General features: G+C 47.7%; 2 protein-coding genes across 4 annotated transcripts in view; one reads left to right on the forward strand and one right to left on the reverse strand.

The window, feature by feature from the left end:
• The window catches only part of Ppia (peptidylprolyl isomerase A), a 2993-nt gene extending 447 nt beyond the window's left edge, over positions 1 to 2546 (forward strand). The window contains exons 2-5 of the mRNA XM_010624925.3: positions 1171 to 1201; positions 1336 to 1424; positions 1628 to 1800; positions 2214 to 2546. Of these exons, the coding sequence (XP_010623227.1) occupies positions 1171 to 1201; positions 1336 to 1424; positions 1628 to 1800; positions 2214 to 2346 (426 nt within the window). The 3' untranslated portion in view covers positions 2347 to 2546. The remainder of the gene's footprint in view (positions 1 to 1170; positions 1202 to 1335; positions 1425 to 1627; positions 1801 to 2213) is intronic.
• An 8271-nt stretch (positions 2547 to 10817) lies between these two features.
• Positions 10818 to 20556, reverse strand: part of LOC104862733 (histone H2A.V) — a 10253-nt gene continuing 514 nt past the window's right edge. For 2 of the 3 annotated variants that reach the window (XM_010624923.3, XM_019207608.2), the window contains exons 2-5: positions 17931 to 18008; positions 15220 to 15333; positions 12211 to 12340; positions 10818 to 11099 (exon numbers count right to left, since the gene is read on the reverse strand). In XM_010624923.3, the coding sequence (XP_010623225.1) occupies positions 11038 to 11099; positions 12211 to 12340; positions 15220 to 15333; positions 17931 to 18008 (384 nt within the window). In that variant the 3' untranslated portion in view covers positions 10818 to 11037. Of the gene's footprint in view, positions 11100 to 12210; positions 12341 to 15219; positions 15334 to 17930; positions 18009 to 20349; positions 20374 to 20556 lie in introns of those variants that run through there. The other variant, XM_010624924.3, reaches the window with a different exon arrangement.

The raw sequence follows: 20556 nt of genomic DNA on the forward strand, positions 1-20556 counted from the left end.
CGCCCTCCCCGCAGGCCTCGGGCGTGGCCCAGCCCTGTGCCCCGGGCGGCTGCCGGAGTCACCCGAGGTGTGGGTGGCCGCCCAGAGGTTAGCACTCACTGCCGGATCTGATCTACTTGGCGTGTTTCTTTGCAAAGTTCAATATTAGATTGTGTCCCAGTTAACCCAGCACACGCGGGCTTTAGAGTGTAGTGAAGCAGCCGTAACTTAGGGTTTTTCTTCTCTTAAGCCACTTTTTCAAAGCACTACCAGTGGTAAGATTGAGTGCACGATCTTGTTCCAGTGAAGTTTACCTACACGCGGTCCTGGTGAGGCCAGGGGTTTCCCTGTCGCCTGCCCCGTCCAAGATCCCGGCACGTGTGGAGAAACGTTAGGTCCCATTCACCCTTCCCCACTTTATCGGTAGTCCGAGTCGACCATTGTCGAGGCCCTGATGGAAACTTGGCCTTAAAAGACTGGGCCTCAGGTTGGTGTCAGGTTAGCTAGAGTGTGAGGCCTGTTGACAAACCAGACACTCCTGGGTCCACTCCTAAATCAATGCATTACTGTAGACAGGTACAGGGATGTTACTATCTGGAATATTTCACACACAGCGCTCCTTTTAAATGAGGTTCCTGAAGGGTTTGTGGCTGTTGCTTTGGTCTTTAGCCCCAATGTTTGTGCATGGAGGATGCATCAGAAGCCGGTATTTCTTGCCCCACTATTAGGTAAGGGACCCAAAAAGTGACTGGGTTGGTCCTAGAGCTGTGTTCACAGATCGAGGGAGGTGACAGGTGGCATCCACACTGCCCATGAGCCGTGAATAACTAGCTGTCCTTAGCTCCCACGTGAGGGGGGGAGGTGAGGTACATTTGAGAAGCTGTATATTTGCCCCGAAGTAGGTGTGATGCATGAGAAGTTCTGAGTCACTTTTTAGGAGTCTCTCACTATTTAAGTCATTGCTGCTTGTGGATTTTTGGCACAGCTTTGGGTATCATGTTTCTCAGCCCAACTCCTCAGGCCCTTAGTGCTGTCAAGAGCAGTTCTTATTTGGGGTTCAGAGTCATTACTGAAGAAACATTCTCCTGGAGTGAGAAAATGATTTTGTGATTCAGAAACCTTTAAAGACGAGCACTAAGTAGTAAAACTTGGTTCATGTGGTGTTGATTAACTGTCCTTTTTCTCTTATAGCTGTTTGCAGACAAAGTTCCAAAGACAGCAGGTTGGTTCCATTTTTTTTCTAAGTTTAACATGTAATCCGAATAAAAGAATTTGTGTTTGTAGGGAGATGTGTGTGTGTGTGCGCGCGCGCATACATACATATACGTACAAACACACATTTTTTTTTTTTAACAGAAAACTTTCGTGCTCTGAGCACTGGAGAGAAAGGATTTGGTTATAAGGGTTCCTGCTTTCACAGAATTATTCCAGGATTCATGTGCCAGGTATGAAATGAACTGCTTTTTACTTGGGTTGGTCCCTTAATTGGGGATTGAGCCAGAGTATTTTAGGATGCATTTCCACAGAGCTGTTCTATCATTTCTGCTCTTTTTGGCTCTTCTGCACAGTTGAAGAATGTGAGCCTGGTAGACGTTGCATGCTTTCTGACTGTGTTGCCAGGAGTGACAGGTTCCTGTCATGTTTGTAGGGTGGTGACTTCACACGCCACAATGGCACTGGCGGCAAGTCCATCTACGGGGAGAAATTTGATGATGAGAACTTCATCCTGAAGCACACAGGTCCTGGCATCTTGTCCATGGCAAATGCTGGACCAAACACGAATGGCTCCCAGTTTTTCATCTGTACTGCCAAGACTGAGTGGTGAGTGAGCATGGGATACAGCACATGTGACCGGTCCTAGGGACGTGGAAATGGCATAGCTTTTCCTTGTGTTTACATTTGTGAGAAGAGAATGTGCACAAGGACAGCTGTAGCCAGGATGGTAACAGAAAGTAAGGTAGTGGGAGAAACTGGGCCCTTGACTTGGGGGAATCCCTTGAGTATGTCCTTGTACAACTTGTGTATGGTTGGCCTTTTTCTGTTTTTGAGATTGGCTCATAGAAAACTTCAGATTATTACTTGAGAAAGAAAGGTAACAGCCAATATTTAACAAGGGAAGCGTGGGTTAGCTGCCTCGTGACAGTCTTGGTTGGCAGGGGCCCTGTTTGTCCTTTGGTACACAGCAGGGCTGCTTCTCTGTGTCTGGTGCCTGCTACTAATGACTGTGTTTCCAGGTTGGATGGCAAGCACGTGGTGTTTGGGAAGGTGAAAGAAGGCATGAACATCGTGGAAGCCATGGAGCGCTTTGGGTCCAGGAATGGCAAAACCAGCAAGAAGATCACCATCACTGACTGTGGACAGCTCTAATGCGTTTAACTTGGATGTATTGCAACCACCAGACCATTCCTCTAGCTCAGGAGAGCACCCTCCACCCAACCTGCTCGCAACATCCCATCATGTCTGCTCTCACTGCAGTTCTTCGGGTTCCATATTTCCCCTGCTCCCCTCCAAAAGTAGCTGGATTGCAGAGTTAAGTTTATGGTTATGAATAAAAACTAAATAACGGTTGCCTGTTCTTGCTTAGGTAAGGGTGATGATGCTGGAAACATACTAAGACAGCTTTCTACAAAATATTTTTTGCCTTTCCAGACCCACCGAGCATGGCAAGGTGGGTGGGGTACTGAGAACTGGCAGAGGTGGGGAAGGGGCACCCCTAGCCTGGTGTGCACTGAACTTGGCTCTATGTTGGAGCTGTGCTGGGTCCTAGGGAGGATCTGGGGTGAGGTGGGTTCCCCTGTGGAGGCCAGGCCAGGTGCTGGGTTTAAGTCATTGGCTCTTGTGAAGGCCTGACCTCAGGAAAGTCCCATGCTGTGGGCTAGGTAAAGGGGTTTCGGGAAGGAAAGATACAGCCACGTAAATCAGTTTTCAAGGGGGCTATAGGTGTCTCCCTCTTTGAGAGCTGAGTGCAGTCCATGAAGCCTCGCCTTGTACCATGAGAAGATGTGCTATGCTTGTGAAGAGGTAGAGGAACTCAAGCGTGGAAATGCAAGCCCCTGTAGTCTTGGAAATGGTGATAAAATTAGAGTTGTGCAGCCCTTTGGTTATTGGAGCATTACTTCAAAATCTAAGGACTTCAATCAGGCCCCGTGTTTTGGGGTCAGGAATTGAGTGGCTCCCATGACCTCTGCAGTTGAGCAGTTTGAAACTGCTGGGAAAGGACCTACTTTAGAGCTGGGATTTGGGGAAAGCACCTGCTCAGGCCACGGTGAGGCCCTTGGCCCGAGGCCTCTTTCCTGTGAGGGGCAGTCATGGTTCAGGAGCCTGGAAGGATGGAGGGCTGCTGGGACCTAAGGACCTGGTCACAGGAGCGCAACACCCACTAGGTCAACCCATGCTGTCTTGGACCAGGTCAGTGTTGGTACCTGGAGGCTTCCCTAAGGCAGCACAGAGGCTTAGCAAGGCCCTGTAGAAGGGAAATGGTTCTGGGCAGAGACTATAGTCACCACTAGACGCGAAGCTTCCTAGTTTCCATAGGTGGTGGACACTGAGGTGCTTTTTTTGTTGGCCCTGGACTCACTGTATCCCAGGCTAACCTGGTGATCCTCCAGCTTCTGCCTCCCCCGTGCTGGGGTTACAAGTCTGTGATACCACACCTGTTCTCAGTTTTGGGTGGTTCTGGAGATTGAACCCAGGCTTGAGCATTGAGCTGCATACCCTGCCCTTTTGTGTGCTCTGACTTTCTCAGGCCAGTCTGGAGACCCTTTTCTCCCGTCTCCCGGAGTGCTGCGTCACTCATGCACCCACCTGCTCCCAGCAGGACCCTTCTTCACTAACGGGTGACCAGTTCGTTCAACCTCCACCACCTGTGTCCCTCAAACATGAATTTTGAAAAGGTGAGGAGCGAGGATGGGAGGGCACAGTTGCCTGTGAGGAGGGCCAGGGGTGGGCAGTGAAAGCATGGCCGCTTGAAGGGAGAGGGTAGGGTTGGTTCTGGAGGGCTGGGCTTACCTGTACCTCATTGCACCCAGGAAGTGGTGGTGGTGGGGCAGCTGTAACCATCTATATTAACAGTTCCCTCACCCCTAGGATGGGCTTTTTAGAATTAGCTTGGTTACTGTGTAATTCATCTAAGATTTGGATGGTTTACAGTTGTCTCCCTACCACCCGGGATCCATCTTAGATTTACACATTACATTGAAAGAAAAGAATAAAGGGGAGGGCAAGGGCCTATCTCTGGGCCAGGCTGGAGGAAAGAGGGGTTTCATTTTCTTGAAAGTGTTAAGCAGGCTGTGAACTCAGGGCTTGCAGCAGCCACGTGGGCCTAACCACAACTTTGGGGACCTCAGGCAGGGGCACAGCACTCTGGGAATGCTGTGGGCTTCTGTGAGCTATTGCTGTGCTGTCCTTTCCCCTTGGTTGTGTTTGCTCAGGCTCTCACAAGTCTGAAACAGAATGAGATGTCAGTTCAGACCCAGGCTCATCTAATCATCTGTCAACCCTAGCACTTGGGAGGCTGAGGCAGGAGGATCGCTGTGAGTTCGAGACCAGCCTGGGCTACATAGTGAGTTCCAGGTCAGTCTCAACTACATAGTGATACCCTATGTCCAAAAAAAAAAAAAATAGGGTTGGGGATTTAGCTCAGTGGTTCTGCCACCTGCCTTACAAGCACAAGGTCCGGAGTTCTATCTGCAGTACAAAAAAAAAAAAAGTCTTAATAGATGCCCTTAGTAAATGGCAGACTCAGCACTAGACCAGAGGAAGAGATAAGTCATAGCCCCTGCTGGGGAACCAGACCTGGGGACAGGGCACCTAGAGGAAGTGGCTTCACATATTTCCCTCCTGAATGAACCTGGCAGGGACAGGAAACAGCAGCTGGGTTGGATGGGCTGGAAGGGACACATTTTAGGGACCAACCATCACGAGGGTTAGCTTAGGGTTGCACCTGGTTAGGCGACGACTACTAGAGCTGAGTGGACAAGAGAACCTGTGAGGTTGGAACTCCCAGCTGTAGCAGATGATCAACCAGAGGAAGCAAGTAGAGGGGGAAGGAGAACAAGCGGGGCAGGGACTGAGGAATCTCCTGAGACAACTGGTCCCTCTTCCCAGGACACCTACAGCTGGCCTGTCCTGCACTAGGCCTCTACTCTCTGGGTTTATATTTGAACCAAACTGTACAATTAAATTTGGACCAATCAGCATGCTCAAGTCAGAAGGGCTAATTTTAGACCAGTTTGAATCAGGACCAATCAGCCTACTTAAGTTCAGTCCAATTGGCAGACTCAAATTCAAACCAATCAGCACTTGTGACTTTGGACCAATGATGGGCCTGCAGCTGCTATGTAAGTATAGCCTTCCCCCTCAAACTTGCGAGGTCCTTTTGAGTCTTCTGGAACCCATCGGGCTATGCTGCCCAGAGAATGCATGAAAACAGTGTGGAATTTTAAAAAATTTTTTGAAACAGGATGTTGCTACCTATGCAGCCCAGGCTGGCCTCGACCTCAGGGCAACCCTCCTGCTTCAGCCTCCCAAGTGCTGGGATTATTACAGCTTGGCTTTTTGACACCTTTACAGTTTCTGTTGCAGCTTCAAGCTCACAGGAACAATGCCTTAAGCGCACTGCCTGGCCTTGGCCTCTGTGGACCCATGAGCCATGAGCCTTTCTGGACTGGCAGGTTTGGGCTTGGGAACCAGACTGATGTGCATTCAGACTCCAGCCCTGCTACCAATGGGAGCCAAGTGAGCTTGGGCTCGGCCCCCCAATGTTTTGGAATCTGAATTCCCTCACCTGTAAAGTAAGGCTGATGTTTTACTTCTTAGACCTAGTCAGGAGGTGAAAAGAAATCCACACAAGCCACAGAAATGTTCAGTGGCCTCACCTGTCTACAGTAGGGAGCCATTCTAAGTCATGGAGCTCAGCAGTCTGTGCTAGGTCCCTACTGGGCCCAGGTGTGTGACCCTGCGTGTCAGAGCCTGTTCTGGTCTGCAGGACGCTAAGGATCCCGTCCTTTGTGGAGGTGGAAAGTGGCAAATGGCCCCAACCTAGGTCTGCAGAGGCCACGGCATGACCGGGACTGGTCAGAGAGCTTCAGGAGTGGAAAGCGATTCTCTGGAGATGGCTTAGCTTAGCCACCCTCTTTTCCCACGGAACATACTTCATTCCGTCCTATAAACTAGGAGCAAGTTCAACAGCAGAAAACCTGACCACTGGCCACAGTGAGACCATGTCACTCAGACACCTGGTCAAATGCCCAGAGTCCTCGCTGTGCTGCTCACTGAGTTTTTGCTGAAGAGCGATACAGGAAAAATCTTAAGGAAAGACCTAGAACTGACAAAGATAATCGGTTAGCTTGTTCTTCCTGTGATTTGGAAAACAGACTAACATTTAATATTCAATTTCATTATTACATAATATATTAATCCAGGTAATGAAATATCAGTGGAAAAATAGTGTGAGAACCCTGTTAGTGGGCCATCCCATCCCATTTGTCCATAAAATGGAATATTGTTCCTTTTTTTTTGAGCCAGGATCACTATGTAGCCCAGGCTGGCCCCAAAGTCTTGGTGATGATCTTCCTGCCTCAGCCTTCCAGGTATTGAGATCACAGGCATGTGCTACCACGCTGATGAGAACCAGTCCGTCTGCTCTATGACCAGCTGCAGCAGCAGTGGCCATCTGTACAGATGTCCCCCCAGAGCTCATGGGAGTCTGTCCCATCTAAAGTACAGGTCTTTGGCAGACAAAGAGTTCATATTCTTGGACTCGCTAATTCCCATGTGTTCCTTTCATATTCATGACACACATAGTAATTTGCAGTTTTCTAAGTACAGCATTTGCATCCTGGGGACAAGATGAACAAACACAGTTGCCAGGCACCCCTATTTTAATATAGCTATTTCCTCTACCAGCTTGCACATCTTGCAGGGACGGGGTGCTCCTCGTGGGCGCTGTGACGCACTTCCAGTCTGGGGACACAGGAGTCACCCGAGGTGACTCACTGCCACCGTCCTGACAGATGCACTGCACGGCTGGCACCGACTTGAGTGCTTCTGAAGTAGCCTTCTGAGCAGCTGCCTGAGGCAGCTTCCTCCTTCCCTTCCTTTTGGAACAGGACTGGGGACTGAACCAGGGCCTTTGACTGGGCTACATCTCCAGCCCTTGTTATTTTTAATAATTTTTTTTTGTGGTACTGGGAATCAAACTCAGGACCTTGTGCTTCCAAGGAAGGAGCGTCGCTACTGAGCTAAATCACCAGCCTGCCAGCCCTTACTTTTGCAGATAGGACTTCACTACATTGCTGAGTTGCCCAGGTTGGACTGGAGCTTGTGATCCTCCTGCCTCAACCTCACGGAAGGCTGGAATTACAGGTGTGCACCACCACACCCAGCTCACATTCTGCGTTTTTTTTTTTTTGGTAGCAGGGATCAAACTCGGAACCTTGTGCTTTCCAGGCAGGCAGGCAGCACCACCACATAAATCCCTGGCCCTCACATTCTGCACTCTGTTTTTTGAGACAAGTGGTCTCACTATGTAGTTGAGACTGACCTGGAACTCCCTATGTAGCCCAGGCTGGTCTCAAACTCAGAGATCCTCCTGCCTCAGCCTCCTGAGTGCTGGGATTACAGGTGTGTGCCACCACACCTGGCCTCATTCTGCATTCTGAGTTTAACCTGCCTGTGTTTTCAGTTTTAGCAATACAGGCTTTGCTTAAGAGCTGACTAGGCACATGCTTGTATTCTCAGCACTCAAGAGGCTGAAACAGGAGGTTCACCATGAGTTCCAGGCCAGCCTAGGCTACTTAAAGAGGCTGTCTCAGAAAACCAAAACCAGGGAGCCAGAGATTTAGCTCAGTGGTTCCGCTGCTTGCCTTGCAAACTCAAGGACCCAAGTTCGATCCCCGGTCCCCCCCCCCCGCAAAAAAAAACCAAAACGAGGCCCGGGGATTTAGCTCAGTGGTTCTGCCACCTGCCTCACAAGCTCAAGGTTCTGAGTTCTGTGGTAGAAAACAAAACAAAATGCTGACTGCCAGGCATGGTGGCACATGCCTGTAATCACAGCACTTGGGAGGCTGAGTGAGGCAGGAGGATTGTTGTGAGTTCAAGACCAGCCTGGGTCAGTCTCAACTACATAGTGAGACCCTGTCTCCAAAAAAAAACCAAAACAAAAAACTGAAAATAAAAAAGCTGTGTGGGCTTTCATGGATCTGGGACTCTTGGGGTGCAGCACTGTAGGGTAATTGTGCCCTTTAGTGCAGAGAAGGAAGAGAGCCAGCCACACAGGCCAGAAGCGGCAGCCGTTGAGTCCAGGCCCATCGGACTCCAGGTCTGCTCAGTACCTGCCCAGAGAATTAGGCCTCTGCTAGGAATGGCTTATAAATCTCTGCACAGCCTGCACTGTGCGGTCGCCACAATGCTGGGCCCCACGCAGACTCTGGGTCAGAGCTCAGATCAGGCAGTGGCTGGCCTCGTCTCTCATGCAGATCGCAGGATCTCTTCCCAACACCTGGCTGCATCCATGTGGCACCTCAGGCCCAGCTCCTGTCCCTTCTGTTTGCCTCACGTGGGGGTGGACATCAGTTTACTTTTTTTGGTATCAGGGATTGAACTCAGGAATTCACACTTGTGAGGCAGGCGTGGCGCCACTGATTTAAATTCCTGGCCCTGTTTTTTTGACACAGTCTCGCTCTGTAGCCCAGGCTGGCCTTGAACTTGAGAGCCTTCTGCTTGTCACAGCCTCTGCAGAGTGGGGATTACAGTCGTGTACCACCACACTCAGCTCAGTATGAACAAATACAAGACAGATTTTGTCTTGATCCTCACTCAAAACTTAGAAGAAAAAAATTACCAAGCCAGGCCAAATTTGAGCGCAGTCTGGGGAATTTAGCAACTCGGGGTAATCCTGTCCCAAGATAAATACAAAAGGGGCTGGAGAAACAGCTCAGTGAGACAGCCCTGCATCCAACTGGTACTACAGAAAAAAAAAAAGGAGGGCTGATTTAGCACAGTGGTTCTGCCACCTGCCTCACAAATGCAAGAACCTGAGTTTGATCCCCGGTACCAAACACAGAGGAAAAAATTGAATATTGACTGGTCTTTTTTGTGTGTGTGGTATTGGGAGTTGAGTCAAGGCCTTTGCAATGAACCACAACCCCAGCTCTTAATTTTTTTTTTTTTAATACCAGAGATTTACACTTGGGATCTTGGGCTTGCGAAGCAGGCAGAAGATCACTGAGCTAAATCCCTGGTCCCAAGATCTTAATTTTATTTGTTGTTTTGTTGATACAGGGCCTCACTATGTAGTTGAGACTGATCTGGAACTCACTATGTAGTTCAGGCTCGTCTTGAACTCTGCCTCAGCCTTCTGGGTGCACCACCACACCCAGCTTCCCAACTGTTAATTTTGAAACAAAGTCTCATGAAGTTATTCAGACTAAGCTAGAACTTGAGATCCCCCTGCCTTAGCCTCCCATGCTGGGATACATGTGACCCCACATGTGGCTATGATACTTTTAACTATGACAGTGGTGCTGTGGCTGTTTCTCAAGTATCACATCTTTAAAGACATATCTGAGGACTTCCCTAAGGCACACAGACATGAAAGTACTGTGTTGATGACAGGACTCAGCTATCTACCTGGGGAGGCTGGGGCAGGGCGAAGCACAGCTGGCAGGGGTCGGGGTGGACACATACAGGCCTGACCCTGTGAGCAGTGTCGTCTTTACTGTCGTGCATTCGTGACAATTGCTATGAAAACATGGACTTTGTTTTGATGGTGTTAATACTATAAAGCATCAAGACTTCCTCCAAGGTCCAGAGTTCGATCCCCAGTACCCCCCCCAAAAAAAAAACCAAATCAATACTTGTGAAATGTAGACTTCTGGGCAAAAAAATAAAATTTTCTGAGTTAACTAGTAAATTAACTTAAATCCTATGTTACTTAGAAACTGACAAAATTTTAATTGTATAGCCAAAGCCAGATACAGTAGTGCATACCTGTAATCCCAGCACTAGGGAGGCTGAGGCAAGAGGATTGCTACAAGTTCCAAGGCCAGTTTGGGCTACAGTAGCAAGACCTTGTCTCAAAAAAACCAAACAGACTGTTCAAATTTCAGTATGTTACTATATCAAAACACCAAGAGGTGGACTTTTAAGCCAAAGGAAGAAAAATACAATCAACCGAACAATTTTCAGCAAGTGTGGCCTGGGTGTGGTCAGGACGACCTAGGTTTGGAGCCAGCATAGCTGTTTCCCATCCACTGGGTCATCATTTCCGGTAGCGGTCTCTTGAGCTACCAGCTGCCTGCGGTACTCGAAGGCAGGTTTGGTGCAGTGTTTCAGGGCCCAGGAGCTCACAGTGCCCTGAGTTCTTTCGGCTGAGATGGAACTGTGTTCAATATGGACATTAGTTCTCGGAGTTCTTTCTAGAGTGGCATGTGATAAAAATCATGGTGTGTTACCCCAGTTCCCCACTCACAAACCAATGGCTCCTGAAACTCAACACACCATGGAAATCTTATTCCCCAACTCTAATTTTTTTTTTTTTAATTAATGAGACAAGGTCTCACTGTGTAGTTCAGGCTGTCCTTGTACTTGGGATCCTCCTGCTTCCTGAGTGCTGGGATTACGGGTATGCGCCATCATGCCCAATTTAAATTATTTTGAAAATATCAAAGTCTGAGCAAAGTATTTCCAATATATCAACAGAACAGTTTTGAGACAAATTAATTTTAAATTATTTTGAAAATATCAAAGTCTGAGCAAAGTATTTCCAATATATCAACAGAACAGTTTTGAGACATTTTAATTTTGTAAAAAATGGTTTATCAATTCCATTTTTGTATAAAACATGGGAAAAACCTAGCCAATGGACACACAACTGTAACCACGTGAAAGGTACTTTATCAAACTTGGGAGTCTAAGAACAGACCAATGTTTTTTTATGTCTACAGCACGGTCTATGCATTTCCATTTAACTGTTTTAAAAATGCCACGTGTCCCCACTGCTGTCTTCTATCCGGAGATGTACAGGGACGGATGGGAGGAAGAGGGCTGGTGACAGCCCTAAGCAGTTTTCTGCTGTCCCTTCTTTCCAATCAGAGATTTGTGGATGTGAGGAATCACACCTAGAAAGAAAATTTAAAAATTATTACTGAAACTCTTCAGCTGGGTGTAGTGTATTTTAACACTTTTGTGGCACCAGCCAAAAGACCAATTACACAGAGAAATTCCGAGTCACCTTTCCCCTTCTGACCTGCAGAGGATGGTGAGCCCAGCTAGCATGGTATGTCAGAGAAACCCATTTTATGTGCATTTTAAGAGCATAACCACAGCTTTTGTGAAGTTCTACAATGATTTAACAAAGACAAGAACTTCTATCACATTTATCCTGACCCATTTCCATTATTTCAGCCCTTAACAGGTTATCATGTTAAGCAATTACTTAAGATCAGGTTTTCAAATTTTTTTGTTTTCCCCTTTGAGGCAGGGGCTTGCTCTGTAGAGCAGGCTGGCCTTGAACTCACTATATATAGCCCAGGTTGGGCTCCAACTCACAGCAGTGCTCCTGCCTCAGCCTCCCCAGTGCTGGGATCATAGGCACGTGTCACCATGCCTGCTGAAAACATAATTTAAAAAGTACAGGAAGTACTTTAAACACTAAGCTTTAACTATTACTGTGAATTGAATCTAGGCCCTTCACATTGAGCTACATCTCCGGTACTTTAAAAAACATTAAAAAGGGCCACGGATTTAGCTCAGTGATTCCACTGCTTGCCTTGCAAGCACAAGGACCAGAGTTCAATCCCCGGTCCCACAAAAAAAATTTTTTTTGAGATAGGGTCTTGCTATGTAGTTCAGGTGGCCTTAAACTCAGGGCAATCCTGCCTCAGGCTCTGAGTGTTGGGATTACAGGCGTGTACCACTCTGACTGGTGTTTTTTTTCAATTTTGAGATGCGCCTTCACTAAGTGGCTAAATTGCCCAGACAGCACTCAAAAATTGTGATCTTCCTGCTCCAGCCTTCCAGAGTTGCAGGGATCAGAGATGTACACCATGCCCAGCTCATTTATGAAATTTAGACAGAACTGGCTAAAATAAAATAACATATGCTTACAAAAAGAAAAATATTTGGATCATTAATATGGAATCCAAGCTTGATACACTTCCTGTTAGTGTCTCAAGTGCACAGTGCCACTGCTCCACACAGCAGGGGACAGTACTGGTAAGTGACACGTACCTCCCCCGGCTATGGTCGCCTTGATGAGGGAATCCAGTTCTTCATCCCCACGGATGGCGAGCTGCAAGTGACGCGGGGTGATGCGCTTGACTTTTAGATCCTTTGACGCGTTCCCTGCCAGCTCCAGCACCTGTGGGCATCCGGAAGACAAGAGACCAATGCAGGCCTGAGGGGAGGGCTCAGGCTGCTTCCGGTCAGGACCCAGAAGACCAGGCCATCGTCTGTACACCACACAGCATGCACAGAAGCTGGGCCGCTGCCTCCTACTGCTGCAGGATCCAGTACTGCTCGCTTCGGCGTCCGGTTTCCTTTGCATTCCTCTGCAGCAGCAAGCAACGAAGCAAAAGCTCACTTCTACAGAGCGTGGCACCAACGGTAAGAACAAGGGATGCTGTGTCTTGGCCAAGGATCCTCGGTGAGCACTGAGAAAAGTCCTGTCTTCATATATCCATGGGTGATTTGCTATGTGTCATCCATTTCCCTTAATGGCTAAATTTTAATGGTTCCCAATGCCAGTACTTGTGTGTGATCTCCAAGTGGTTCCAGGGCAACCCTAAAACTGGAAAGTGACCGCTGCCCTAAGCTCTTGGCCTAGATTTCAGCATTCTGCCTCTTCTGAATGACTAAAACTCCAAATTTAAATATCTGGAATATGTTGACTGCTTTAAAAATACTCTGATTTAAAAAAAATCTTTTCGGGCCAGAGATTTAGCTCAGTGGTCCCACCGCCTGCCTCACAAGCACAAGGGCCCAAGTTCGATCCCCAGTACCCCCCCCAAAAAATCTTTTTTGGTACAGGGGATTGAACCCAGGGTCTCACAACACAGGCTAGGTACATGCTCTATCTAGTTACATCCCCAGCCTGTGCAACCCTAACCTTTTTTAGCCTTAAATCTTTCCTATCTCCACAAAGTCTACTCTGTTTGCTTATTTCTCCCCTCACGCCACCTTTCATAACTTTGTTTTTTTGGTACTGGGGATTGAACTCAGGACCTTGAGCTTATGAGACAGGCGCAGTGCCACTGAGCTACCCCTCTCTTCAAGACAGGGTCTCAATATATAGTTTAGGCTGGCCTTGAACTCACTGTGATCCTGCCTCAGCCTCGTAAATGCTAGGATTACAGGTGTGCACCACCACTCTTGGCCACTTCCTGTTTCTTATCATCTTTTATTTTGGTCTTTATATATATTTTGGGCTCTTCATAGAAGAGAAACTATGTGCTACTTAACCTTCTGTCTACTTCACTTAACTTTGTCTCAAGATGCATCTATTTTCTTACAAATGACCCAAATGTCCTCTTTATGGCGGGACCTCCACTGTGTATATACATTACATTTTCTTTATCCATTCATCTACTTATGGGCAGAGAGCCCACTTGAATTTGGCCACTGTATTATGACTTAACTAAGGTCTGGCAGAAGTTCCTGGGAGGGGGTTGAGAGCTTGGCTGGGCAGGGAGACAGACACATTACTCCTGACTACTGGGGCTGGGACTGAGGCCCAAGGATCCCAGATTTAAGGGCAGCCAGGCAACTCAGTGAGACCTTGTCTTCTTTTTTTTTGAGACCTATAGGGTCTCACTGTGTAGTTGAGATTGACCTGGAACTCACTATGTAGCCCAGGCTGGTCTCGAACTCACAGCGATCCTCCTGCCTCAGCCTCCCGAGGGCTGGGATTACAGGCATGCACCACCAACAACCCAGCTAGTGAAGCCTTGTCTTTAAAAAAGGGGTGGTTGCTGGGGTCACAGCTCAGCTGTAGAGCACGTGACAAGCATGTTCGAGGCCCTGGGCTTGATCCCTGGTAGTGCAAAAACATAAAGACAAAAGGCAGTTTGGATGGCACTTGAACAGGAGCCAGAATACTGTGCCTCGGACTGGGGATGTAGGTTCAGTGGTACCATGCTTGCTTTGCAAGCACAAACTCCTGAGTTCGATCCCTGGTATCAAAAAAAACAAAAACAGGGCTGGGGCTTTAGCTTAGTAGTTCTACCACCTACTTTGCTAGTGCAAGGTCCCAAGTTGGATCCCTGGTACCAAAAAAAACCCCAAAAAACCCCAGAATACTATGCCTCAGCATTAGTAAATGAAATAAACATCTTTCTAGAGTCTGTAGCTAAACAACACTAGTGTAGGACTGAAAAGGAAAGAGCTTCTCAGTTATTAGCATGCAGCCCACACAGGACGGGACAATGGCGACCCCTGCAAGTCTCTAGGTCAGGGTGAGGAAGCGCCAGCAAAGTGACGGACACAAAGTTGAAAGTGAATGGTTCTGCTTGGCCCCTGACCGCCCCCTTCCACTGGTGGGGTCTCCACCACCTGCTTCCTGCTCGGGAATGTGGCTGAAGGAGGCTCCCGCCTCCTATTCGTTTTCCTCAGGGGGGACAGAGATGGGGAAAATGGAGCCTAAGACCAAGAGTTAAGAGCTCTTGTGCGAATAACTTCTCTTCCTGAAGGTTAAACTCAGTTGCATAAGCACACAATTAGGACTGTAACCTGTGACATCACCCATCTCCATAAACTTAGACGCCACACCGGACTGCCACAGTCTGCTGACTGGACTGTGTACATGTAACTATGAAGATAAACGCGCCCAGCTTCTATCTAGCACTGGCACTGGGTTACAGGCTGACAAGATGCATTTAAAACAGCTACTAAAAATTACCAATGTCTTGGGCCAGTGACAGCTCAGTGGCGCTGCACCTGCCTGGCAAGTGCAAGGTCCTGACTTCGATCCTCAGCACCCCCTCCCCGATTAACTCATGTCTTTTGGAAATACACATCATGGACTTACAGTTAGTCAGCTTAGAGCTTTTTTGGCAGCACGGGGGACTGAACCCAGGGCTTTTCCACTGAGCCTCACCCCATCCCCAACTTTAAGACAGGGTCTCAATAAGTCACTTAGTTGCCCAGGCTGGGCTTGAACCTGCCCATCCTCCCAGGGTGTTAAGATTACAGGTGTGTCCCCACAGCTGATTCAGAGCCCTCCCTACTCCTGTCCCCACAAACCTCAGCAGTGAGGTACTCCAGAATCGCGGCACTGTAGACAGCAGCAGTGGCACCCACCCGTCCGTGGCTGGTGGTGCGAGTCTTCAGGTGTCTGTGGATGCGGCCCACAGGAAACTGGAAAAGAGACGTCTCAATGGGAAACACTGCAGGGCCTGAGCAGCCTCGCCACTGTGAGCAAGGCTTACACAAGTGAGCATAAGATAATGAAAACCTGCTCACTCATATTGGAAACCAAATCTACTTGGCAATTAAAAGTCCAGCTGCAAATGGGCAGGCTGCATACAGCCAGGGCAGGCTTTGGTGACCTTGCACACCGCCCCATGATGGTACAGCACAGCTCACAGCCCTGGGCGGCAGAGTCACACGACAGCCACCACCTTCCTCTGACCCTCTGCTTTCCTCACTTTCAGGAGGTTTTCCTTTTGTTTTGGTACCAGGAATCGAACTCAGGCACTCATGCTTGCCAGGCAGACACTGAAACACTGAGCTACACTCCGGGCCAGGAGGTTTTCTGGTAGCTTTAAAAAAAAAGTCTTTTACATTTTTGTCAAACTGGAGTGTGCACACAGGGTCTCCAGGGCCCAGGCTGGCCTTGAACTTGTGACCCTCCTGCCACCATGCCTGGCCTGGCTGTCCACAGAGGAGGGGCTTTCCCACCTGCGGAGAACTTCATCCTGCTCCTCTCCGCCCTTCTTCTCTCCAACTTTTCTTTCCTATGGTTTCAGCCAGGGCCTCTCATGTGCTGAGTGCGTGCTCTTCTCGGAGCTGTACCCTTGCCACCCCAGACTTCTCGCTGCCCATTTCCTTTCCATGGGCGCCTTTCCTTCTGAAACCCTGCCTTACAACTTCACACATCCAGATGCTGCATGCAGTGAGCCTCGATGCCTCCTTTTCAAAGGCAGAACCCACAAATACACCCTAGATGGTGCAGTGGTGTGTGCCTGTAATCCTGCATACTGGGGAGGCAGGAGGATCACTACCCAAATCTGGTGTCTGATAAACGCCCTTCTCAAAGTCCAACACTGACATTTTAGTTCCCAAATTTATTCCACTTCTAGATATTCTCGATGAGAAGAGCACCCCTGAGGGCCAGCTCCACACCATGTCCTTTGGCCCACTGTCTGGTACGCAGTACTCTCTGAAGCATCTCTGCAGCTTTCCCAGACACAGGTGGTTCTTATTTTCTAGAGGTGGAGGGGATCTGAGACAGGGTCTCACTCTTCAGTGTACACAAGCCTCAAACTCACTTCGTAGCCCAGGCTGGCCTTGGACTCATGCTACTCCTGCCTCAGCTTCCTGACTGCTGGGATTACAGGTGTGCACTACCATGCCTAGCCCTTTTCCTTCTTTTAAATTGGGGTCTTGTGGTGTTCCCTGTTACCTAGGCTGACCTGAAACTAAGATCTTGCTGCCTCTGCCTCCCCAGCAACAAGGACCGCACGTGTGGGGAAGCTGGCTTTCTCTCAGAGCACTGTGTATGAGACCAAGAGTCCCAGGCTGTGACAGCAGTCAGCTGTGGCTAGGAATCAGGCAGGGGTGCAGCTCAGTGGTATGGCCCTGCCTAGCATATTTGAGGGCCTGGGTCCAACTTCCAGTACTACAACAAAACAAAGACAAAAACCAAAAACCAAAAACCCGTATTTAGAACAGGAGAAGAACACAGCACTGAACAGCTATGCCATGGTCTGAGCCCTGTTACTCCACAATGTCAGTCACATCCAAGGACTCTGAGGGCACAGGGACATACGCTGTGCTAGGTCGGGCCTGGAAGCAGCTGGTGCAGCCCCCGTCTGGTGTGCGAGGGCCTGGGCTCCACCCGGCACTGGGTGAGAAGTTATCTCAGACGGTGATCCTGTTACCACTCTCAGAAAGTAGGATTTGGGTTTTCAACTTCTGGACACTTTCCTGTGCCTGTTTTGGTGAAATGCAAAATGCTTCCACCTACAATTCTCCATTTCGCGGCCCTTGTACAAACTCATGTCCCTTAAGTGCTAAGGCTTTGATAAACTTCTGGCTTCTCTCAGCCTGTGCTGTTCTACTCACCTTCTGCATGTTTTACCACAGTAACCTCCAGCTGGCGCCCATCGTGCTTCAAATTAAAGATGCATGAGGTCAGCTCTAGTGGAGCATCCACAGGACGCACACACAAGGGTCCGTTCCGGTCCCCTCCCGCCAGGGCTGCCGGCCCATGTCACCTGGTCAGTCAGGCCTTGCCCTGGCCGCAAGCACAAAATCCAACCCTGGCAGCCAGTCTCCAAGCTTCCAGTTTGAAAGTGTTTCTTATGTGCATAGAGTAACTCTCCCTTATCCAGAAAATACTAAGTGTGTGGGTTAAAGCTGTGCCAATTCCAATGGGCCAAGTATGAAAACATTCTGTGGTTCTGAGAATATCACTCCGTCTAAAACTGAGGCCGCTGACAAACGGAGGACCTGAAATGTAGCTCATCCTGATAATTATGTACCACTGCAAGCACCTTCCAAAGAAAACTCACAAAACACTTTAATATGATACCATTTATAAAAGGACCAGGAACATAATTATAATCTCGAAAGAGCGGGTTGTAACAGAACAAAATAACCCGTTCATCAAGACCTCTTTGCAACCTGCTGTTACAGATTTTATGGCCGATCACCCCATCACTAAGGGTCCGTAATAACGGGAGCCTCCCCATCACTAGTGACCCACCTCCAGCCTCGAGGGGCTCCCTTACCTGCAGCCCAGCTCTCTGTGAGCGTGACACAGCCTTGGCTTTGGCCTTCCCACTGTCCTTTCCAGCTTTGCCTCCAGCCTGGATGGAAAGAGGTTTGCAGGAAGATTTTAGCATGGCACTTCCAAATTACCAGAAGACAGAACTTCCATTTTTACTTTAGGCAAACGTAACCACATGATCTCGTTCTTTGCTTGTAAAAATATATGTGATCTTCTTACCTTTCATTAACTATAGAGACATCAAAACATGAACACCTATTGAAAATGTGAAATTTTTACAAATCTAAACATATTTCTCAATTTAATAACTTTTATACATACCTGAAATATTTCATAATTAAGTGGCTTTATGTCATCAGAACAAATACTTCTATAGAAACTATTCAGAACTTAGCTTCTTTAGAAGAAACAATGTTAGCGGGGTGTGGTGGCGCACACCTGTAATCCCAGCACTTGGAAGGCTGAGGCAGGAGGATCGCAGTGAGTTCAAGGCCAGCCTCATCTACCAAAACCAGCCTCAAATACAGAGTGAGACCATCTTATAAATAAATAAATAAAGACAAATGCCGGGGATTTAGCTCAGTGGTGCTGCTACCTGCCTTGCAAGCCCAAGGTCCGCAGTTTGATCCGCAGTACCAAAAAAAAAAAAAAAGACAAGCTTTGTCCTTAAGTCAGATCCTTAGTATTTCTTACCTAGAGGAAAGTATCTTTTCTGATTTGTGTCACCTAAAAATATATGTATACTACATTTTGTTGTTGTACCAGGGATGGAACTTGGGCCCTTGTGCTTTCGAGGCAGACAGCGGAACCACTGAGCTAAATCCCTGGCCCTTGGGGTTTTGATTTTTTTTTTTTTTTTTTAGTTTTTTTTTGTACCTATTTTTTTTTTTTTTTTTTTTTTTTAGTTCTTTGGATTGAACCTAGGGCCTTCACACTGAGCTTCATCCCTTTTTTTATTTTGAGATAAGTTTTGGCTTGGTCAGGCTGGGCTTAATTTGCAGTCCTCCTGCCTCAGCCTCCTAGAGTATTTGAGTTACAGGTGTGAGGCACCACACCCCATTTTTGCTCCATTTTTTACATAAACAGAAAGTTCATTGTATTTGCATTTATCTTTTTTTTTTTTTTCACAAAGAAGTGGGATTTGTAGGTTGTTCCATGCACATACCTCAGTTGTGGAAATTACTGTTTAACACTCCACTGCATCTATAACCTTTCTCCTATTAGTGACCAGTAAGATTATTTAAGAAGTATTTCTATCAGTTCAAGTAGTATTTGTATAATTCCCTAAGTGTGAAAGTCCTTCATGTATGGTAAAATACATAAAATAAAATTTACTATTTGAATTTCTTTTTTAAAAATGAGATAGGGCTGAGTGTGGTGGCGCACGCCTGTAATCCCAGCACTCCGGAGGCTGAGGCAGGAGGACTGCTGTGAGTTCAAGACCAACCTGGGCTACACAGTGAGTTCCAGGGCAGTTTCAACTACATAGTGAGACCCTGTCTCAAAAAACCAAGGGAAAAAAAAAATGAGATAGGGTTTCACTATGTAGTTTGTTTCAGGATGGCCTTGAACTCATTGTGTACCCAGGATGGCCTTGAATGAACTCACACAGTGATCCTTGTGCCTCAGTCCTCTGAGTGCTGGAATTACAGACCCGTGTCATCACACCTAGTGACTGTTTTCAATCATTTCTTCATTGTTAAAAAACAAATAACCTAAGTGGGCTGTGGTGATGTACACTATAGCATGTGGGAGGCTGAGGCAGGAGGATTCCAAGTTCAAGGCCAGCCTGAACTACCTAGCAAGACCCTGTCTCAAGAAACAAAAACAAAAGGTAAACCTTTATGGTATCAGACCGAACAGAATGTAAAATGTACAATAAATACATAACTACCTACTTTTCAAAATCCCTTCAAATTGTATCTTTCCTTCTAACTTTATAGTCATTGAACTAGTTGATTTAAGTAACAAAGTAAAAAAATTAAGTTTAATTTTAGAAATTGTATTATTAATTTGATTAAGCCTCTTGGTTACAAACATTTTTATATGTAAGAGGGGGAGGGCACAGGCCGAAGAATATTTCACTCAGAAAAACTTGGACTCCTAAAACGGATACAGTATGTAGGGCCTGTGGCGCGGTGCGTGCCCGGCAAGTACGGGGCCCTGCATCCCATTCTCAGTAGGGAAAGAAAGAAAGAAAGACAGGAAGGAAGAAAAGATACAGTACTTTCAAGTTCAATAGCCACATGCTTACTCCTGGAGTTTAATATCCACAATGACAACTCAGTGTTCTGTGTCTTTCTTTACATTAACACTTCTACATTTCTAGCTGCGGATAAATATCCGACAATACAGCGGATCACCGGAGATGGAGAAACATTTTAAAAACCAGCAAGCACCGCGGGAATCATCCGCTCGACCTCATTCATTCGCAGAGCAGGTGCAGCCGGCGCGTCGGTGAAAGCTGCGCTCCCCAGCCCTGCTTCGAGGAACACAGCGAGTCGCGGCACCCGGGATGCTCTCCACCGCCGAGGGGGCTGCAGCGCCCGGCTGAGGACTTAGCGGCAACCCTACGCTCGGGCGTCGCGTCTCGGCCCCCGAAGTCCCGGCTTTCACCCACGACCTGA

Source organism: Fukomys damarensis, unplaced genomic scaffold (assembly GCF_012274545.1).
Source record: "Fukomys damarensis isolate Sample0158 unplaced genomic scaffold, DMR_v1.0_HiC HiC_scaffold_17, whole genome shotgun sequence".
NCBI lineage: Eukaryota > Metazoa > Chordata > Mammalia > Rodentia > Bathyergidae > Fukomys > Fukomys damarensis.